The following is a 21865-nucleotide window of genomic DNA, read 5'->3' as shown; positions in this document are numbered from 1 at the left end:
GAGAGCAAATGTGTGTCTGTACACCAGACTTCACTGTGCTGACCACGCCCCCCCCCTGCACTGCTTCCCTGTGTCTCTCCCACTGGATACTTCAGCTACAGAGAGGGCTGAAGGCTTTCGTGAGAAGCTGCAGGCAGTGAAGAGACACAGGATCTGCCCTCATCCTGCAGACACAGAGCTGACATATTGGAGGATTTCTGCAGAGCATTGCAGAAGAACAGGTCGGGGGAAGGTCCTGTGTGTATCAGCAGTGTCATTGTACAGCTGGGACTTCTAGTCCTACACATACAACATGCTGCTGAGCATCCTAGCAGTCAGACATATCACTCAGGGCAGACTTGTATTCACTCCCTTTGCAGAGAGGAAAACCTCAGAGATTGTTGTATTTGCAGGTAAACAAAGGGCCCGAAGAGAACCAGGGAAATGAGGAAATAGAATTTATTTAGTTTTTTGCCTAAAACTTGCCTAGCTTAGTTATATACTGCTGCCCATCAGATTTACAGTGCTAGATATTTTTTCATAACTCGGACAACCACTTTAAAGTAAAACTTTAGAAGTGTGAAGAGAGCAGCAAACTATTATATTTCTTACCTTAAACATCCGGTTGCATTGAAGAATATTTCAGGATCCAGTGAACTCCTCTGACCAGACACCAGATTCTCTGCCCAGCCAGTATATGGAACCACAACACACTCATTCAGTACAGGAAGAGCTTCTTTAACAAGTTCATCTTTCAGCTGATCAGTAGATGACAAATTCCAGAGCAAACCTGTAAGAGACACAGTATGATATTCCATTTTGCTTGTTTTTTTCCCCATTATACAACCGTTTACCTGTAAACCTCAGAGTTAGGGCAAAGAGGCCAGAACTGGAAAAACCTCCTCCTTGAATGTTCATGTTTCATTGTGCCTGAAGTTCATGGGCAAAATCACACTGGGAGTAGTGAGTCTGAAAGACTGCTATTAGCTGGACTGGGTCTCCAACCAGCTGACATAGCAAAGCCATGGCACAGTATAGGTAATTAACTGTAGTTGATTAAATTATAATGGGGCGTCTCTACCAGGGATGTTTGGACATTTTGCTCCTCTAGAAGCCAGGACAATTTCATAGTTTTATTTTCTGAAAGCATATTGTCAAAATGCCACCCAACACTTCATACACACAGACACGTGAGCACATTGATATATACCGTATTTTTTCGCCCCATAAGACGCACTTTTCCCCCCCCAAAAGTGGGGGGAAAGTGCCCCTGCGTCTTATGGGGCGAATGCTGGCAATTTACATCGCAGACTGCGATGTATTAGTGAGGAGGGTCTGTAGTAGGTGGGGAAAGCGGCGGGGCCATGCAGGCACTGTACTCTGGCCCGCCGCTCAGTATGTACTGTATACGTAGTGTTAATAATCATATCTAAACTGCGCTCCCCCTGCTCCCCATGTGTACCGTACTTACCGGTACACATCACGCTCCTGTAGTAAGCCCTAGCAGCTAGCAGGCAGGCCGGGTGGCCGTAACTCATGGAGGTCACGTGCCTGCTCCGCCAACTTTATGAATTAAGTAGGCGGAGCAGGCACGTGACCTCAGTGAGTTACGGCCGCCCGGCCTGCCTGCGCCTACTACAGGAGCGTGAGTTGTACCGGTAAGTACGGTACACATGGGGAGCGCAGTTTAGATATGATTATTAACACTACGTATACAGTACATACTGAGCGGCGGGCCAGAGTACAGTGCCTGCATGGCCCCGCCGCTCTCCCCGCCTACTACAGACCCTCCTTAGGGATCTGTGGATGGGATAATGATGGGGGGGGGGGGGGGGTCTGTGGATGGGACTGTTATGAGGGGGATCTGTGGATGACACATAGCAGTGCCATCCACAGATCCCCCCCCACCATCATAATGCCATCCACAGATCCCCCCCCACCATCATAATGCCATCCACAGATCCCCGCCCACCATCATAATGCCATCCACAGATATTCCCCCCGCCATCATAATGCCATCCACAGATCCCCCCCATCATCATAATGCCATCCACAGATCCCCCGGCCCACACCATCATAATGCCATCCACAGACCCCCCACCATCATAATGCCATCCACAGACCCCCCCACCATCATAATGCCATTCACAGCTCCCCCCATAACAGTGCCATCCACAGATTCCCCACCCCATAACAGTGCATCATCGACAGATCCCCCATAATAGTGTCATGCACAGACTGCCATTAGTTCAATCCCACCAAAAGCACACCTTTTGGTTAACCCCTTAAGGACACAGCCTTTTTACACCTTAGGACCAGGCCATTTTTTGAAAATCTGACCAGAGTCCCTTTAAGTGCTGATAACTTTAAAACGCTTTGACTTATCCAGGCCGTTCTGAGATTGTTTTTTCTTCACATATTGTACTTCATGACACTGGTAAAATGAAGTCAAAAAAATTATTTTTTTTGCACCAAAAAATACCTAATTTAACAAAAAATTTGGAAAAATTTGCAAATTTCAAAGTTTCAGTTTCTCTACTTCTGTAATACATAGTAATACCCCCAAAAATTGTGATGACTTTACATTCCCCATATGTCTACTTCATGTTAGAATTGATTTGGGAATGATATTTTATTTTTTGGGGATGTTATAAGGCTTAGAAGTTTAGAAGCAAATCTTGAAATTTTTCAGAAATTTACAAAAACTCAATTTTTAGGGACCCGTTCAGGTCTCAAGTCACTTTGCGAGGCTTACATTATAGAAACCACCCAAAAATGACCCCATCTAAGAAACTACACCCCTCAAGGTATTCAAAACTGATTTTGCATACGTTGTTAACCCTTTAGGTGTTGCACAAGAGTTATTGGCAAATGGGGAGGAAATTTGAGAATTTCATTTTTTTGTCTAATTTTTCAATTTAACCCATTTTTTCCACTAACAAATCAAGGGTTAACAGCCAAACAAGACTGTATCTTTATTGCCCTGACTCTGCCGTTTACAGAAACACCCAATATGTGGCCGTAAACTACTGTACGGCCACACAGCGGGGCGTAGAGTGAAAGGTGCGCCGTATGGTTTTTGGAGGGCTGATTTTTATGGACTGGTTTATTTACACCATGTCCCATTTGAAGCCCCCTGATGCACCCCTAGAGGAGAAACTCCCTAAAAGTGACCCCATCTAAGAAACTACACCCCTCAAGCTATTCAAAACTGATTTTACATACATCGTTAACCCTTTAGGTGTTGCACAGGAGTTATTGGCAAATGGCGATGAAATTTGAGAATTTCATTTTTTTGCCTAATTTTCCATTTTAACCCATTTTTTCCACTAACAAAGCAAGGGTTAACAGCCAAACAAGACTGTATCTTTATTGCCCTGACTCTGCTGTTTACAGAAACACCCCATATGTGGCCGTAAACTACTGTACGGGCACACAGCGGGGCGTAGAGTGAAAGGTGCGCCGTTTGGTTTTTGGAGGGCTGATTTTGCTGGACTGTTTTTTTGGCACCATGTCCCATTTGAAGCCCCCCTGATGCACCCCTGGAGTAGAAACTCCATAAAAGTGACCCCATCTAAGAAACTACACCCCTCAAGGTATTCAAAACTGATTTTACAAACTTTGTTAACCCTTTAGGTGTTGCACAAGATTTAATGGAAAATAGAGATACAATTTCAAAATTTCACTTTTTTGGCAGATTTTCCATTTTAATATTTTTTTTCCAGTTACAAAGCAAGGGTTAACAGCCAAACAAAACTCATTATTTATGGCCCTGATTCTGTAGTTTACAGAAACACCCCATATGTGGTCGTAAACTGCTGTACGGGCACACGGCAGGGCGCAGAAGGAAAGGAACGCCATACGGTTTTTGGAAGGCAGATTTTGCTGGACAGTTTTTTTTTACACCATGTCCCATTTGAAGCCCCCCTGATGCACCCCTAGAGTAGAAACTCCAAAAAAGTGACCCCATTTTAGAAACTACGGGATAGGGTGGCAGTTTTGTTGGTACTAGTTTAGGGTACATATGATTTTTGGTTGCTCTATATTACACTTTTTGTGCGGCAAGGTAACAAGAAATAGATTTTTTGGCACGTTTTTATTTTTTGTTATTGACAACATTCATCTGACAGGTTAGATCATGTGGTAATTTTATAGAGCAGGTTGTCACGGACGTGGCGATACCTAATATGTATACTATTTTTTTTATTTATGTAAGTTTTACACAATGATTTCATTTTTAAAACAAAAAAAATGTTTTAGTGTCTCCATAGTCTAAGAGCCATAGTTTTTTCAGTTTTTAGGCGATTATCTTAAGTAGGGTCTCATTTTTTGCGGGATGAAATGACGGTTTGATTGGCATCTATTTTGGGGTGCATATGACTTTTTGATTGCTTGCTATTACACTTTTTGTGACGTAAGATGACAAAAAATGGCTTTTTTTACACCGTTTTTATTTTAATTTTTTTACGGTGGTCATCTGAGGGCTTAGATCATGTGATATTTTTATAGAGCCGGTCGATACGGACGCGGCGATACCTAATATGTATACTTTTTTTTTTATTTATGTAAGTTTTACACAATGATTTCATTTTTGAAACAAAAAAAATCATGTTTTAGTGTTTCCATAGTCTAAGAGCCATAGTTTTTTCAGTTTTTGGGCGATTATCTTGGGTAGGGTATGATTTTTGCGGGATGAGATGACGGTTTGATTGGTACTATTTTGGCTTACATGCGACTTTTTTGATCACTTTTATTACCTTTTTTGGGAAGTAAGGTGGGCAAAATTTAAATTTCATCATAGTTTTTTATTTTTTATTTTTATGGCGTTCACCGTTCGGGTAAAGTAACATAACCGTTTTATAGATCAGGTCGTTACGGACGCGGCGATACCAAACATGTGTAGGGAATTTTATTTTTTTCATTTTTAATCAGTGATAAATGTGTTTTTTGATTTTTCCTTTTTTTTTACTTTTTTTAACTTTTTTTTTGACCCAGACCCACTTGGTTCTTGAAGATCCAGTGGGTCTGATGTCTGTATAATACAGTACAGTACAATATATATTGTTATGTACTGTATTTTACTTACACTGAACAGATCTATGCTTTCAGCACAGATCTGTTCAGCACCATGGACAGCAGGACGCCTGAGAGGCGTCCTGTTGCCATGGGAACCTTCCCCGTCTGCTCAGAACTGCGCAGACGGGGAAGGGTAAGCACAGGGCTGAGGGGGGCTCTCTGGGGGCTCTCTCCCTCTCCCATCGGGGGGCTGCAAAGGCACAGCAGCCCCCCGATGGGAGAGGGAGCTCCCTGCGCTGTTAACCTTTTCCATACAGCGGTCCGTACGGACCGCTGTATGGAAAGGGTTAACGGCTGACATCGCATCGCAGATGTCAGCCGTTTATACCAGGGTGCCAGCAATGTGCTGGCACCCTGGTATACCCACTAGAAACCAACGATTATACAAGGGGAGGCGGGCGGGGGATCGCGATCCCGCCTGCCGCACCGCCCGCCTCCCGCACCGCCCGCACCGCCCGCACCGCCCGCAACCCTCCCCCTGCACCTCCCACCGGGCTAAAATCACTCGGGGGGTGCAGGGGGAGGGATACAGATCTATTTTAGGAATACTAAAGTTTCTGATCCCCGCGGTCAGGGACCGCAGGGATCAGAAACTGCAGAAATCGCAGCAAACCGCAGGTCTGAATTGACCTGCGGTTTGCCGCGATCGCCGACATGGGGGGGTCACGGGACCCCCCCGCGCATTTAGCCTAGGTGCCTGCTCGATGATTTGAGCAGGCACCGGGTTCCGATCACTGCCGGCCGGGCGGCAGTGATCGGAACAACACATGACGTACCGGTACGTCATGTGTCCTTAAGTACCAGGACATCATGACGTACCGGTACGTCATGTGTCCTTAAGAGGTTAAAGATATATTTTTTTTATTATTTTCCTCCTCAAAAACGTAGGTGCGTCTTATGGGCCGGTGCATCTTATAGGGCGAAAAATACGGTAGTTCTGTGGGAGGATATGCAGGAAACCTGTATTTTAGGGTACAGTCACACAACCGTATTTCTGGCTCCGTATCCATTCTGCAATTTTGCGGACTTCAATTTCTTGGGTCCACAAAAGATGCAGACAGCTTACTGAGCGCTGTCCACATCTGTAGTTCTGTTCCGTGGCCCCGCTAAAAAAAGATAGAGCATATCCTATTCTTCTCCGCAATAATTGGCATAATGCATTACAATACTTCTGTACTGTACTATAGTATAGTAGTCTGTTGTACACTTACAGTATGGCTATTAGACATGGACTCTGTAAATTTGGCCAGATATGGAAAAAAGACCTTAAAAGGTAATTATGTTCTGTCAGACAAGGAATTGTTTTTTATATTCAACTTAGAGCGACCATTAAATAGTCCCTGCGAGGGGAAAAAATAACTGACTCATTCCCCCGATAGTTAGAGATTTCAAAAATGACAACAGGCAGGAGAAGAATATCTAACATTTACAATATTTTGTCCCAAAGAAACAAGGTAAAATCAGGTATCATGGTAAATAGAAACAAATGGAAGAGGAAGGTGGAGCATATGAATATAGAAACCCAGCTCACAGACTAAGGCCTCATGCACACGACCGTATTTTTTTGCGGTCCGCAAAACGGGGTTCCGTATTTCCGTGATCGTTTTTTCGTCCGTGGGTCTTCCTTGATTTTTGGAGGATCCACGGACATGAAAAAAAAAGTCGTTTTGGTGTCCGCCTGGCCATGCGGAGCCAAACGGATCCATCCTGAATTATAATGCAAGTCAATGGGGTCGGATCCGTTTGACGTTGACACAATATGGTGCAATTTCAAACGGATCCGTCCCCCATTGACTTTCAATGTAAAGTCAGGAGTTAATATACCATCGGATCAGAGTTTTCTCTAATCCGATGGTATATTTTAACTTGAAGCGTCCCCATCACCATGGGAACGCCTCTATGTTAGAATATACAGTCGGATTTGAGTTACATCGTGAAACTCAAATCCGACAGTATATTCTAACACAGAGGCGTTCCCATGGTGATGGGGACGCTTCAGGTTAGAATATACTAAAAGAACTGTGTACATGACTGCCCCCTGCTGCCTGGTAGCAGCCCCCCCCCTGTAGTTAATACATTGGTGGCCAGTGTGGCCGGCCCCCCCCCCCCCCCCTCCCCTGTAGTTAACTCATTGGTGGCCAGTGCGGGCGCCCCCCCCTCCCCTGTAGTTAACTCATTGGTGGCCAGTGCGGCCGGCCCCCCCCCTCCCCTGTAGTTAACTCATTGGTGGCCAGTGCGGGCGCCCCCCCCTCCCCTGTAGTTAACTCATTGGTGGCCAGTGCGGGCGCCCCCCCCCCTCCCCTGTAGTTAACTCATTGGTGGCCAGTGGGCCCCCCCCTCCCCTGTAGTTAACTCATTGGTGGCCAGTGTGGCCGGCCCCCCTCCCTCCCCTGTAGTTAACTCATTGGTGGCCAGTGGGCCCCCCCCTCCCCTGTAGTTAACTCATTGGTGGCCAGTGGGCCCCCCCCCTCCCCTGTAGTTAACTCATTGGTGGCCAGTGTGGCCGGCCCCCCTCCCTCCCCTGTAGTTAACTCATTGGTGGCCAGTGGGCCCCCCCCTCCCCTGTAGTTAACTCATTGGTGGCCAGTGGGCCCCCCCCTCCCCTGTAGTTAACTCATTGGTGGCCAGTGTGGCCGGCCCCCCTCCCTCCCCTGTAGTTAACTCGTTGGTGGCCAGTGGGCCCCCCCTCCCTCCCCCTCCTAATTAAAATCTCCCCCCTATAATTGGTGGCAGCGGAGTGTACCGATCGGAGTCCCAGTTTAATCGCTGGGGCTCCGATCGGTAACCATGGCAACCAGGACGCTACTGCACTCCCGGTTGCCATGGTTACTTAGCAATTTGTAGAACCATTATACTTACCTTCGAGCTGCGATGGTCTGCGTCCGGTCGGGAGCTCCTCCTACTGGTAAGTGACAGGTCCGGCCGGGAGCTCCTCCTACTGGTAAGTGACATGACCTGCCCCCCGCCCACCAATGAGTTAACTACAGGGGAGGGGGGGGGGGGGCCGTCCGCACTGGCCACCAATGAGTTAACTACAGGGGGGGGGGGGGCCTGCCCCCTGCTGCCTGGCAGCACCTTCCAGGCAGCAGGGGGCAGTCATGTACACAGTTCTGTTAGTATATTCTAACCTGAAGCGTCCCCATCACCATGGGAACGCCTCTGTGTTAGAATATACTGTTGGTTCTGAGTTTTCACGAAGTGAAAACTCAGCTATGAAAAAGCTTTTATGCAGACGGATCTTCGGATCCGTCTGTATAAAAACTAACCTATGGCCACGGATCACGGACACGGATGCCAATCTTGTGTGCATCCGTGTTCTTTCACGGACCCATTGACTTGAATGGGTCCGTGAACCGTTGGCCGTGAAAAAAATAGGACAGGTCCTATTTTTTTCACGGCCAGGAAACACGGATCACGGATGCGGCTGCAAAACGGTGCATTTTCCGATTTTTCCACGGACCCATTGAAAGTCAAAGGGTCCGCGAAAAAAAAACGGAAAGCGGCACAACGGCCACGGGTGCACACAACGGTCGTGTGCATGAGGCCTAATTCAATTCTTTGTAGTACATGGTTTATATTATTCACCAGCTAACCATAAATGTGGTGAAATAGGTGTGGAAGATGTGCACCTCCTTTGGGAATGTTGGAGTCTTCAGAGATTTTGGGATGAAGTAATTCAGTTTATAAAAGTCCACCATAATATTCTTATCCCTAGAAGTTTTAAAGTTTGTGTGCTGGATTTGGTGGATGATATCAGTAATCTTGGGCATCAACAAATAGTATCGAAATTATTCAAGCTGGAAGGTGTGTAGTAAGGAAATGGGTAGAGAAAAGACCCCATACGATAAACATGTGGGAAAGCTCAGTAAAATGCTCACTTGCTTGTGAGAGACTACATATCCGATCAGAATCAAGGTGGATTTTTAACCTTGGTTCACAGGCCCCAGGTGGCCTTAATGTGGAGCTTACTTTTACTGGATATTACACATAAGTTTCTGTTCCTGTTTGAACAGATCTATGTATCACTCAGTTAATCCACTTGATTTGGTCTAGCATCACGCTCACTTTATTTACTTTTACTCCCTCCCCTTTTAGGTTCAAGGAGGTTGGACGACACTGAAGCACGGGAACAGAGGACTTATGGATTGTGTTCATCTGTTTCTTCTCACCTTTTGTGGACTTTCTCTGCGGTTGTCAGGTTATGGGGGACGGTCTCCGTCTCTCCTTGCCCCTGACATCTACAGAGGCACACCCATAAAAGCACTTAGCACATTCTTATTGGTGTCCAGTTGGACACACACAAATCTCTGTCTGTTGTGTGCCCCACTTGGATGCCCTTTTGCACTTATATCTCTGCACTTATTTCTCTGTACTTCGCATACTGTCTGATATGGCCTGGAATTATTAACAATTTTACTACATGATGTATATTCTTTGTCCATTAATTATTTTGTATACATGAATACTTATGTTTATTTTTACTATTATCATTTTTTGTGCCTATGAATTTATATTTGCACAGTATATAGTAATTTGCATGCTCTCTATACAACCTTGCGCTTGCTTGACTGGTCCCATCCTCCCCGGTGCATGGTCTGCAACCACTGGGTTCGTTATTACCCTGATGGCATTGACATTGTCTATTGGAGTACTAAATCTATATGCATGGTATATATATATATATATATATATATATATATATATATATATACATACATACACACACACTTAGGGAGACAGGGGTTGTGGGTGCGTGATGTCCTCTGTATACATAACTTGATTGGATACCCCCATGAATTTGTTTCTTTTATTTATGTATCTATTTTATTACTTTGCGGTATTAGATTATGGTTTGAGGGACAGGTTTATATTATGCTAAAATAACTGTTGTGATTTCGGAATCTGTAATATTAATACTGCATATATAATATTATCTTTATGTAAATCACTGATTTATTATTTATATATTTTTTTGTGGGAATATAGTTATATTAAATGCACAATTAGGTTATTGTACACCCTTATGAACTTGGGGCCTTGCTCCATGAATTTGTTCTTCTTATTTATGTATTTATTGTATTACCTTTGTGATATTGGTTTGAGGGACTTGTTTATATATTATGCTAAAATAATTGTGTTTTTGGAATCTGTAATATTTATGTTGCATATATACTATTTTTATGTAATCACTGATTCATTATTTATTAAATTTTTTTGGGAACATAGTTATATTAGGTGCACAATTATGTCATTGTATATTATAATAACAATTTCTAATCACACTCTGTAAGTAATTTACTGGTCCGTCCTCTATATACTTTATTTATTTTCTGAATATTTTATTGGCTCGACTTTATAAAGTATATATTGATGAGTGACAAACCGTTGCACGCACCATGTCGCTTGGTTGCGCCCCCTGTCTATTTGAGATCCTTTGGTTGCTATGATGCAGATGGTTGGCCGGCTGTGACGTTGATGCCGGGTGGCGTTTCCGGCCTTTGGAACGCATCACGGCATCGATTTCCGGTTCGGTCGCCATCTTGCGCATGCGCAGTGATCTTTCCAACACGCCGACTTGTTCCGGCACTCTGAACTGCGCGCGACCATGCACCGGGGAGGACCTAGGTAACCCACATACCTTGCCACCGCCCCTTTCCTTTCCCCCATTGCAGATGACCGCTACCTGATAAGCTCTTACCGCAGGTTTATACAATTAGGTTTTAAATTATGTGAACTATAAAGGTTTCAACAGTTACCTGTATCAACATGGATCTCTGAGGAAGCCAGTATTTGTACTGGCGATGCGCGTTAGGATTGCTTGGCTCCCCTCACTGATGGGTTTTTTCTATTCCATGTGCTACTACTGTGCTTCATGATAAGTATATTTCCTAGGATTTGCTGACACTTTGTCATTTGACATGGTTACTTATGCACTGTGGCACTTTAACTCTTCTCCCATGTGTGGGGTTTGCCTTGTTCATTCATGTTTTTAACTTGTCATTTTCTGTTTGAATAAAATTATGTTATATTTTTGGAGGTGCGGCTGTACTATGGTATTTCTTTCTCTGGTGTTTTTCATGGTTGTTTCTTGATACCAGGCCTGCACTCCTTTCATTACATATACATTTTCTTGGTGTGCCCCTCATTGTTTAGTTTTGAGAGACTACATATAACATCAAGGTCCAAAATTCAGAGGTTTGATAAGATGTGGGCAAAATGGTTAAAAAATTAAGACCTAAAGAGTCGGGGGAAGGGGTGGGGGTGGCAAATGGAGAGGAGGGGAGAATTGGGAGGGGGATTTTCTCTGGCATGGGAGGGTAAACATGGATTGGTAAATTATAAGATATGTTGTTTTACTATGTTTTTGTGCATGTATATTTAATAAAAGTAAAAGGAGAAGAAAGGAAAACGGGAAAAAAAAAAAACACACACACACACACACACACACACACACGTGGTTTAGTCAGTGATTTCCATCATAACTGAGCCAAAAACCGGAATTAGACTTACCGGTAATTCAGTTTCCATGAACTCACCATGACGGCAACAAGGAGATTGACCCATGACCTCTGTGGGGGCAGGAAACAGAGAAGAGGTTAAATTGCCCCCTCCCACCACCACACCTCAGTGTTCCAAAGATATCAAGTGCCAGAAGTGTATTAGTATTTCCCAGTATTACATCATACCAGAAAAATACCGGTGAAAAAACTTCAAACAAAAAGAAAGGGAGGGAATATATGGGCCGTCATGGTGATTTCATGGAAACTGAATTACCGGTAAGTCTAATTCCGGTTTTCCCATATCATCACCATGACGGCCACAAGGAGAGTTATAAAATTACTTATTATGGGGGGGGGGGGGGGGGGCAACCGCTTGAAGAACTTTCTGACCAAAGGAGAGGCCAGAGGTTCCAGATAAATCTAAGCGGTAATGTTTCACAAATGTGTGAATACTAGACCAGGAGGCAGCCCTGCATATATCATCCAGGGAGGCCCCTGCTCTTTCAGCAAAAGTAGTGGAGACAGCTCTGGTAGAATGTGCCCTAATATTTGAAGGAGGATCCAGATTTTGATTCTTATAGCATAGGGTAATGGTGTCCTTTATCCATCTTGCAATGGAAGATTTTGAGACCCTGGATCCCTTATTTTTTCCAGCAAATTGGACAAGCAGGCTGTCAGACTTCCTGAAGTCCTTAGTGGCTTCTAAGTATCTAAGGACTGTACGCCTAACATCAAGGGAATTAAATTTCTCCTCCTCCTGATCCTTAGGATTGTTGAAGAAAGATCTCTTGGCCTCTGTTGCGGTCTGAGGCTACCTTTGGCAGGAAACCTGGGTCTAATTTAAGCACAATCTTATCATCAGTGATGGCAAGGTATGGTTCACGAATAGAGAGAGCCTGAATCTCTCCTAATCTCTTAGCAGAGGTAATTGCTATAAGGAAAGCGGTCTTGAATGAAAGCAATTTAATTGAACAGTTCTCCAACGGCTCAAAGGGGGAACACATAAGGTTATTAAGTACTAGATTTAAGTCCCAGGTCAGGGTGCGGGATCTTAAGGTGGGTCTAAGTCTACGGGCAGCTCTTATAAATCGTTTAATCCATCTATGGTCTGCCAGGTCAGCATCAAAGAAGGTGCTTAATGCAGAAATTTGAACCTTTAAGGTAGATGGAGAGAGGCCTATATCCAGACCCTTTTGTAGAAATTCCAGAATCTTTTGAATGTTAGGCCCTTCAAGATTTGGATTCTTTTCACCTGACCATGAACAGAACCTTTTCCAGATCTTCAGGTATATCGCAGATGTCACTTTCTTCCTGAAGCATCTCAAGGTGGCTATGACCTTGTCTGACAGGCCCTGAGACTTTAAGGGAGACCTCAGGATCCAAGCCGCGAGTTTCAGGAACTCCGGATGAGGATGTAGTAAAGGACCTTGGTATAGGATGTCCCCTCTGAGTGGGAGTCTCACCGGGTCGTCTATTGCCAGTCTTAGGAGCGGAGCGAACCAACTCCTTTTTGGCCAGAACGGGGTGATCAATATCACTGTGGTTCTTCCTTCCAGGATCTTTTGAATGACCTTCGGGATGAGAGGCAATGGAGGAAATGCGTACATTAGATCCCAACACCATTTTAGAGAGAAGGCATCTATTCTCCAGGGATGATCTCCTGTATTTAGGGAGCAGAATGTTTGTAATTTCGTATTCTTTTTTGATGCAAACAGGTCTATTGTAGGAAGCCCCCATTTCTGGGTTAACATATTGAAGACCTCTTGATTCAGGGCCCACTCTGTGTGATCTATTTCTTGTCTGCTTAAAAAGTCCGCTTCTAGATTTTGGGATCCCTTCAGGTGCATTGCTGAGATGGATCTTAGCTCTTTCCTCAGATATTCTGGAGTCTCCTTGATCGAGTACCTCCCTGGTGTTTCAGGTAGGAGACCACGGTCGTGTTGTCCGATAAGAAAACAGCACGTGAGGGTCCTATCAGCTGTTTGGCTGAAAGTAGAGCTTCTCTTACCGCATACAGCTCCCTGAAATTTGAAGATTGGACAGATATGAGATGCTTCCAAGTTCCCTGGAAATAAGCTCTGTCGATTTTCGCTCCCCATCCAGATTTGCTGGCATCTGTGAAGATCGTTATTGAAGGCGATTTGATCCATGGAACCCCCTGGGAAAGATTCTTCTCCTTCGTCCACCATGAGAGAGAGATCTTTACTGACCCTGGAATCCAAAGCTTGGAGTCCAGAGAGCCCTTCTTCTTGCTCCAGTGGGACAATAGCCAGTTCTGTATTACTCGACAGTGAGCCTGCGCCCACTCGACAGAAGGTATACAGGAGGTTAGGAGGCCGAGAAGGCTCATTGCTTCTCTCACTGAGCATTTATTCCGGTGTTGGAAGTGCCTCACCTTGTTTACCAGGGACTGGATCTTGATCTGTGGTAGGAAGGTCGACTGTGTTAGGAGTCTAGTGTAACTCCTAGGAACCTCACCTTCGTGGATGGTACTAACATTGACTTGGGTTTGTTCACTATCCATCCTAGCTGTGACAGACAGGATAAAAACCATTTCCGACAGTAGGAACTCTTTTGAATCTGCTATAATTAAAATCATCCAGGTACGGCACTATATTTAACCCTTCTTGTCTGAGTGGGGCTATCATTTCTATCACCAGTTTGGTGAACAGCCTTGGTGAGGCTGAAATCCCGAAGGGTAACGCTATGATTTGGAGATGGAGAATCCAATTGAAAGGGTCTAGGATCGCAAACCTTAGGTATCTCTGGTGATCTGGGTGAATGAGAACATGCAAATAGGCGTCTTTCAGGTCGACCGAGCACATAAATGCTCCTAGCTTTATCAGGGGTACTATGGATTTCAGAGACTTCATCTTGAACTTCCTGTAAAGAATAAACTTGTTCAGTTGTTTCAGGTTTATAATAGTTCGAAAGTCTCCTTCCTTCTTTTTTTACTAAAAATAGGGTTGAATAGTACCCTCGACCTCTTTGAGATGCGGGAACTGGGATTACTGCTCCCTTCTTCACCAGGTCCTGGACCCCCTGGAAAATATTCATGTTGGAGGATCTGGCAGGCATCCTTGTGACGACAAATCTTGGAGGGGGGAGAGAGGTGAACTCGATCTTGTAACCTTGCCGAATGATATCCAAGGCCCAAGGATTTTTTGCCCATGGACCTAGGAAATCCTTCAGTCTCCCCCCTACAATGGGGTCATTGTTTATCTTCAAATTTAGATTGGGGCTTAAGAAGGAAACCTCTTCCTTTACCCCCTTTGGGATAAGCCCAGCGCCCTGACTTGCCTTTTCCCCCCTAACAGCCTTATTTTGTCCACAGTATGACCGAAAGGACTGGTTCCTTCTAATGGACTTTTCCTCAGGGAATCCTTTTTTTCCTTATCAGCCGCTTTCTCAAGTATCTTGTCTAGGACCGGCCCAAATACATACTCTCCTGAAAAGGGGATAGATACTAACTTCTGTTTAGAAATTCTATCACCCGACCATGACTTCATCCATAAAGCCCGACGAGCCGCATTGGAAAGTCCAGCCTCCTTAGCACAGAATCTAATAGATTCAACCGAGGCGTCTGCCAGGAATCCTGTAGCTGACTTAAGCAGCGGGATGGACTGCAGGATTTCTTCCCTAGAAGTCTTACTACTTAGGTGGTCTTCAAGCTCTCCTAACCATAAGTACATAGACCTAGCTACAAACGTTGCTGCAATGTTGGTCTTAATGTTATACATTGAGGCCTCCCAAGATTTTCTTAAAAGGGCATCTGCCTTCGGCTCTATAGCATCCTCAAACGGCAGGGCAGTTTTTTTGTTAACTTTCGCCACCTGCACGTCTATTTTAGGGGTCTCGAACAATTTAGACTGAGAAGGGTCGAACAATAAATCGATTTTTAAATTCCTTGGATACGCCAAGTCGTTTTTCTGGTTCTGAGCACTCCTCCAAAATCATCCCTCTTATATGTTCCTTTATGGGGAAGACCTTGGATTTCTTCACTCTAAGTCCCCCGAACATTTCATCCTGAATGGATAGAGACCTAGGGGCCTCTTCAATCCCCATTGTCGCTCTGACTGCTTTTAATAAGTCACCCATTTCTTCTGAGGAAAAACTCAGCCCGACCCACGGAGGAGGAGGAGGAGGAAGTTTGCGGCCCGGGAGCAGGCTCCAGACCAGCCAGAGCGAGCCCTCCCGATACCCCCCCGGCCCAGCATAAGCATGCGGCCGCCTGCGGACTGGGGGAGCTCCGATGAGCTTCAGGTAAACCAGGAGACCGTCCTCGGACCCTCCTGGAGAAGAGAAAAATAAGAAAGTGTGTAGGAAACCAATTTCCCCATCTTCATCTCCCCGCCCGTCCGCAGGGAGACTCTTCTCTGACCCTGGCCACAGTGGGGACAGGAACACTGAGGTGTGGTGGTGGGAGGGGGCAATTTAACCTCTTCTCTGTTTCCTGCCCCCACAGAGGTCATGGGTAAATCTCCTTGTGGCCGTCATGGTGATGATATGGGAAACCAGGATTGGTCCAAAACACATTGCATCCGCGCGATAAAAACTGAACAACGGAACACAATCGCAGTCAAAACTGACTGCAATTGGGTACCTACTCGCACGGGTTTGCCGCAATGCATTCGGACACGCTTGTGTGAAAGGGGCCTAAGGGTTACATAGCATCATAAATCAATATAATGCTATGTGACCCCCGGCAGCGCTGGTCAGCGTTGCGGACTTGCTGAGGGGCGAACGCTCGTCTGAAGGGGCCTTACTGCCTTAATCAAACTCACATTATTCTTCAAATCTTCTAGTCTACCCAAGTCAAACATTTATAACCAGCTCCAATTAGATTGCCAATTGTACAGGGTCTGTCTCTCCACGAACGTGTGCACCCCGTAGTTGTGCTGCGGCCTGCAAAATGCGGGCCGCAATGCACAAATACCGTCCGTGAGGCAGCCGCAGCGGATCGCGGACCCACTCACTTTAATGGGTCCGCGATCCGGACGTTCCGCAAAAAGATAGGACATGTTCTATCTTTTTTGCGGAACGGAAGTACTGGACGAAACCCCACGGAAGCACTCCCATTGAAGTGAATGGGTCTGCATCCGTGATGCAGAATGCACACGGAACAGTGCCCATGTATTGCGGTTCCGCAAATGCGGTCCGCAATACAGCCACGGAACACACGTTCGTGTGCAGGAGGCCATATTATATAAGAGATGCAGGGTCTATATCACCCATTGCAGTAACATAGTATTAGAGGTGCAGGGTTTGTCTCACCTACTACAATACAATATTATTACAGGTTCTGGGTCTGTGATTATTATTAGTGCTGCAGTCTGTCTAATTAGCTGCAGTAACATTATTAGAGGTGCATGGTCTGAGTCTTTATGCTGTACAGTGCAGAGGCACTATATAAAAGGGGCACAGAAACTGGCAGTACAGGTTCTATCTTTATGGGGGCATAGAGCAAGAGGCGTTATATAAAGGGGGAGCAGAATCTCACACTGTATAAAGTGGGTAAAAACCAGAGGCACTGCATACTGTAGAAAGGTTACAGAACCTGGAACTACAGGGGGTATAGAACCTAGCACTATATACAGGGGGCACAGAGCATAAGGCACTATATACACTGCTCAAAAAAATAAAGGGAACACTTAAACAACACAATGTAACTCCAAGTCAATCACACTTCTGTGAAATCAAACTGTCCACTTAGGAAGCAACACTGAGTGACAATCAATTTCACATGCTGTTGTGCAAATGGGATAGACAACAGGTGGAAATTATAGGCAATTAGCAAGACACCCCCAATAAAGGAGTGGTTCTGCAGGTGGTGACCACAGACCACTTATCAGTTCCTATGCTTCCTGGCTGATGTTTTGGTCCCTTTTGAATGCTGGCGGTGCTTTCACTCTAGTGGTAGCAGGAGACGGAGATTACAACCCACACAAGTGGCTCAGGTAGTGCAGCTTATCCAGGATGGCACATCAATGCGAGCTGTGGCAAGAAAGTTTGCTGTGTCTGTCAGCGTAGTGTCCAGAGCATGGAGGTGCTACCAGGAGACAGGCCAGTACATCAGGAGACGTGGAGGAGGCCGTAGGAGGGCAACAACCCAGCAGCAGGACCGCTACCTCCGCCTTTGTGCAAGGAGGAACAGGAGGAGCACTGCCAGAGCCCTGCAAAAGGACCTTTAGCAGGCCACAAATGTGCATGTGTCTGCTCAAACGGTCAGAAACAGACTCCATGAGGGTGATATGAGGGCCCGATGTCCACAGGTGGGGGTTGTGCTTACAACCCAACACCATGCAGGACATTTGGCATTTGCCAGAGAACACCAAGATTGCAAATTCACCACTCTGGCACCCTGTGCTCTTCACAGATGAAAGCAGGTTCACACTGAGCACATGTGACAGACGTGACAGAGTCTGGAGACGCCATGGAGAATGTTCTGCTGCCTGCAACATCCTCCAGCATGACCGGTTTGGCATTGGGTCAGTAATGGTGTGGGGTGGCATTTCTTTGGAGGGCCGCACAGCCCTCCATGTGCTCGCCAGAGGTAGCCTGACTGCCATTAGGTACCGAGATGAGATCCTCAGACCCCTTGTGAGACCATATGCTGGTGCGGTTGGCCGTGGGTTCCTCCTAATGCAAGACAATGCTAGACCTCATGTGGCTGGAGTGTGTCAGCAGTTCCTGCAAGACGAAGGCATTGATGCTATGGACTGGCCCGCCCGTTCCCCAGACCTGAATCCAATTTAGCACATCTGGGACATCATGTCTCGCTCTATCCACCAACGTCACGTTGCACCACAGACTGTCCAGGTCTGGGAGGAGATCCCTCAGGAGACCGTCCGCCACCTGATCAGGAGCATGCACAGGCGTTGTAGGGAGGCCATACAGGCACGTGGAGGCCACACACACACACACACACTACTGAGCCTCATTTTGACTTGTTTTAAGGACATTACATCAAAGTTGGATCAGCCTGTAGTGTGTTTTTCCACTTAAATTTTCAGTGTGACTCCAAATCCAGACCTCCATGTGTTGAAAAATTTGATTTCCATTTTTTTATTTTTGTGCGATTTTGTTGTCAGCACATTCAACTATGTAAAGAACAAAGTATTTCAGAAGAATATTTAATTAACTCAGATCTAGGATGTGTTATTTTTGTGGTCCCTTTATTTTTTTGAGCAGTGTGTATATATATGATGGCAAAGGTTGTGTTCATGTAGCCGTATATACAGGGGGTATGGCAGAGTGTGTGACTGTCTATAGAGGGCACCAAGTGTGTAACACTACCATTAGGGGCACTCTGTATTTGGCGCTTTACTTTCAGGGGGTATTTATGTGACATGATTGTACTGAGGGGCACAGTGTATGCTGCTGTAATGTTCAGGGCACAGTGTGTAGCACTAAAAGGAGTTTGTGTTAATATATATGCTAAGGATATGTTGCTGAAGTGAGAAACTGAAAACATCTGGGCAGAATTAAGTCGTAACTGAGCGAAGTCATCATGAGGGTCTGAAATTAATGGGAAGAAAAGGAAAAATAATAACTCTGGAGTAACTTGTAAGTCACTAAATGTACTATAATTGTTTATTCTGCCACTGACTGTCACTCTGTAGTGACTTGTATGATCCTATAGCATAATAAGTAGTAGCATTCTTGTTATCTTGGCGGCTAACGCCCATTGCTGTGTCTATTAGGAATTACTCATTGAAGAACTATTACTCCCATTTTTGCCTTTACTACAATTTCCCTCCCCTCCTTGCTATGTGTGCATCTGCATGGCTGCTTTTAATTGGTAGTCAGCTTCTGCTATAACACTGTCCTCCTGACCTCATTTCCTTGCCTGTGCAATTAGGTTCCTAATGTGCTTATTCCCTGCTAAAGTGTTTGTCCTCTGCTGTCTGCCCATTTACTGACTTATGCCTGTTTGTTGTTGTGATCCTCTGCTGCCAGCCCTAACCTTAGACCTGTTTCTCATCTTTGCATGAATTCTGCCTGCCGTGAACTCAGTCTATTATTGACCACTGTTTTTGCCTAATCATTTGGTCCTTCCCACTGGTGTTTCTGTCCCTGTGGGTCAGCTGTTAACCATACCGGGGCTACTCCAAGAGACAGTGACATGGTGGCTCCTCTGTATCAGTCTATATCCCTGTACATGGGTTAGGGTTAAAGGGTGAATATTGAGAGACTGCCAGGATAACGCCCTTAGGTTTTGACACAGGGTTTCCACACCCACTGCTGTAACAATATCTCTGTTGTGAAACACCAACTCCCAGAATACCTGTACAATTGTTCAGGACATGCTGGCAGCTGTAGTTTTATGATGAACAAACATATATGGCAGAGATTAACCTGTCTATACAAATATTATCTGTACTGGGCTGTTTTTATTTGGTGCTGTATATATGTACTGTGCTTGGTTCTGGTGCTGTATATGTGCGGGAAAACATACGGCAACAACTCAGTGACCAACAACATGGCTAAATACTTAGCCATCATCCTGGTCTCTCTTGTTAGAAATACAGAGCACCACATCCAGAACTCTCAGGACTTCACATCTAAAGTTCAAGGCTTGATTCTGGGTACAGAGGAAACAATGGTGTCCTATGATGTTACACCCCTTTTCACATGCATACCCACAACAGAGGCAGTTCAAACAGTGAGTACAAATTTAATACAAGACAGCAGCCTCAGCAGCAGAACAAATCTTAATCCAGATCAATTGTCTTCTTTGCTGGACCTTTGCCTGACCGCCTATTTAACCACCTCAGCCCCCAGTGCTTAAACACCCTGAAAGACCAGGCCACTTTTTACACTTCTGACCTACACTACTTTCACCATTTATTGCTCGGTCATGCAACTTACCACCCAAATGAATTTTACCTCCTTTTCTTCTCACTAATAGAGCTTTCATTTGGTGGTATTTCATTGCTGCTGACATTTTTACTTTTTTTGTTATTAATCGAAATTTAACGATTTTTTTTGCAAAAAAATGACATTTTTCACTTTCAGTTGTAAAATTTTGCAAAAAAAATGACATCCATATATAAATTTTGCTCTAAATTTATTGTTCTACATGTCTTTGATAAAAAAAAAATGTTTGGGTAAAAAAAAAATGGTTTGGGTAAAAGTTATAGCGTTTACAAACTATGGTACAAAAATGTGAATTTCCGCTTTTTGAAGCAGCTCTGACTTTCTGAGCACCTGTCATGTTTCCTGAGGTTCTACAATGCCCAGACAGTACAAACACCCCACAAATGACCCTATTTCTGAAAGTAGACACCCTAAGGTATTCGCTGATGGGCATAGTGAGTTCATAGAACTTTTTATTTTTTGTCACAAGTTAGCGGAAAATGATGATTTTTTATTTTTATTTTTTTTTTCTTACAAAGTCTCATATTCCACTAACTTGTGACAAAAAATAAAAACTTCCATGAACTCACTATGCCCATCACGAAATACCTTGGGGTCTCTTCTTTCCAAAATGGGGTCACTTGTGGGGTAGTTATACTGCCCTGGCATTCTAGGGGCCCAAATGTGTGGTAAGGAGTTTGAAATCAAATTCTGTAAAAACTGACCAGTGAAATCCGAAAGGTGCTCTTTGGAATGTGGGCCCCTTTGCCCACCTAGGCTGCAAAAAAGTGTCACACATCTGGTATCTCCGTATTCAGTAGAAGTTGGGGAATGTGTTTTGGGGTGTCATTTTACATATACCCATGCTGGGTGAGATAAATATCTTGGTCAAATGCCAACTTTGTATAAAAAAATGGGAAAAGTTGTCTTTTGCCAAGATATTTCTCTCACCCAGCATGGGTATATGTAAAAAGACACCCCAAAACACATTCCCCAACTTCTCCTGAATACGGAGATACCAGATGTGTGACACTTTTTTGCAGCCTAGGTGGGCAAAGGGGCCCATATTCCAAAGAGCACCTTTCGGATTTCACTCGTCATTTTTTACAGAATTTGATTTCAAACTCCTTACCACACATTTGGGCCCCTAGAATGCCAGGGCAGTATAACTACCCCACAAGTGACCCCATTTTGGAAAGAAGAGACCCCAAGGTATTCGCTGATGGGCATAGTGAGTTCATGGAAGTTTTTATTTTTTGTCACAAGTTAGTGGAATATGAGACTTTGTATGAAAAAAAAAAAAAAAAAAAAAAAAATCATCATTTTCCACTAACTTGTGACAAAAAATAAAAAATTCTAGGAACTCGCCATGCCCCTCACGGAATACCTTGGGGTGTCTTCTTTCCAAAATGGGGTCACTTGTGGGGTAGTTATACTGCCCTGGCATTTTC

General features: G+C 44.7%; 1 protein-coding gene across 1 annotated transcript in view; it reads right to left on the bottom strand.

Moving 5' to 3' along the window:
• Positions 1 to 21865, bottom strand: part of PKP1 (plakophilin 1) — a 234051-nt gene that overhangs the window by 100239 nt on the left and 111947 nt on the right. The window contains 1 exon segment of the mRNA XM_040424148.1: positions 592 to 769. Coding sequence (XP_040280082.1) covers positions 592 to 769 — 178 coding nt within the window.

This window comes from Bufo bufo, chromosome 3 (assembly GCF_905171765.1).
Source record: "Bufo bufo chromosome 3, aBufBuf1.1, whole genome shotgun sequence".
Taxonomy (NCBI): Eukaryota; Metazoa; Chordata; class Amphibia; order Anura; family Bufonidae; genus Bufo; species Bufo bufo.
Note: the sequence above shows the minus strand (reverse complement) of the source record. Positions and strands in the feature narration are given on the sequence as shown.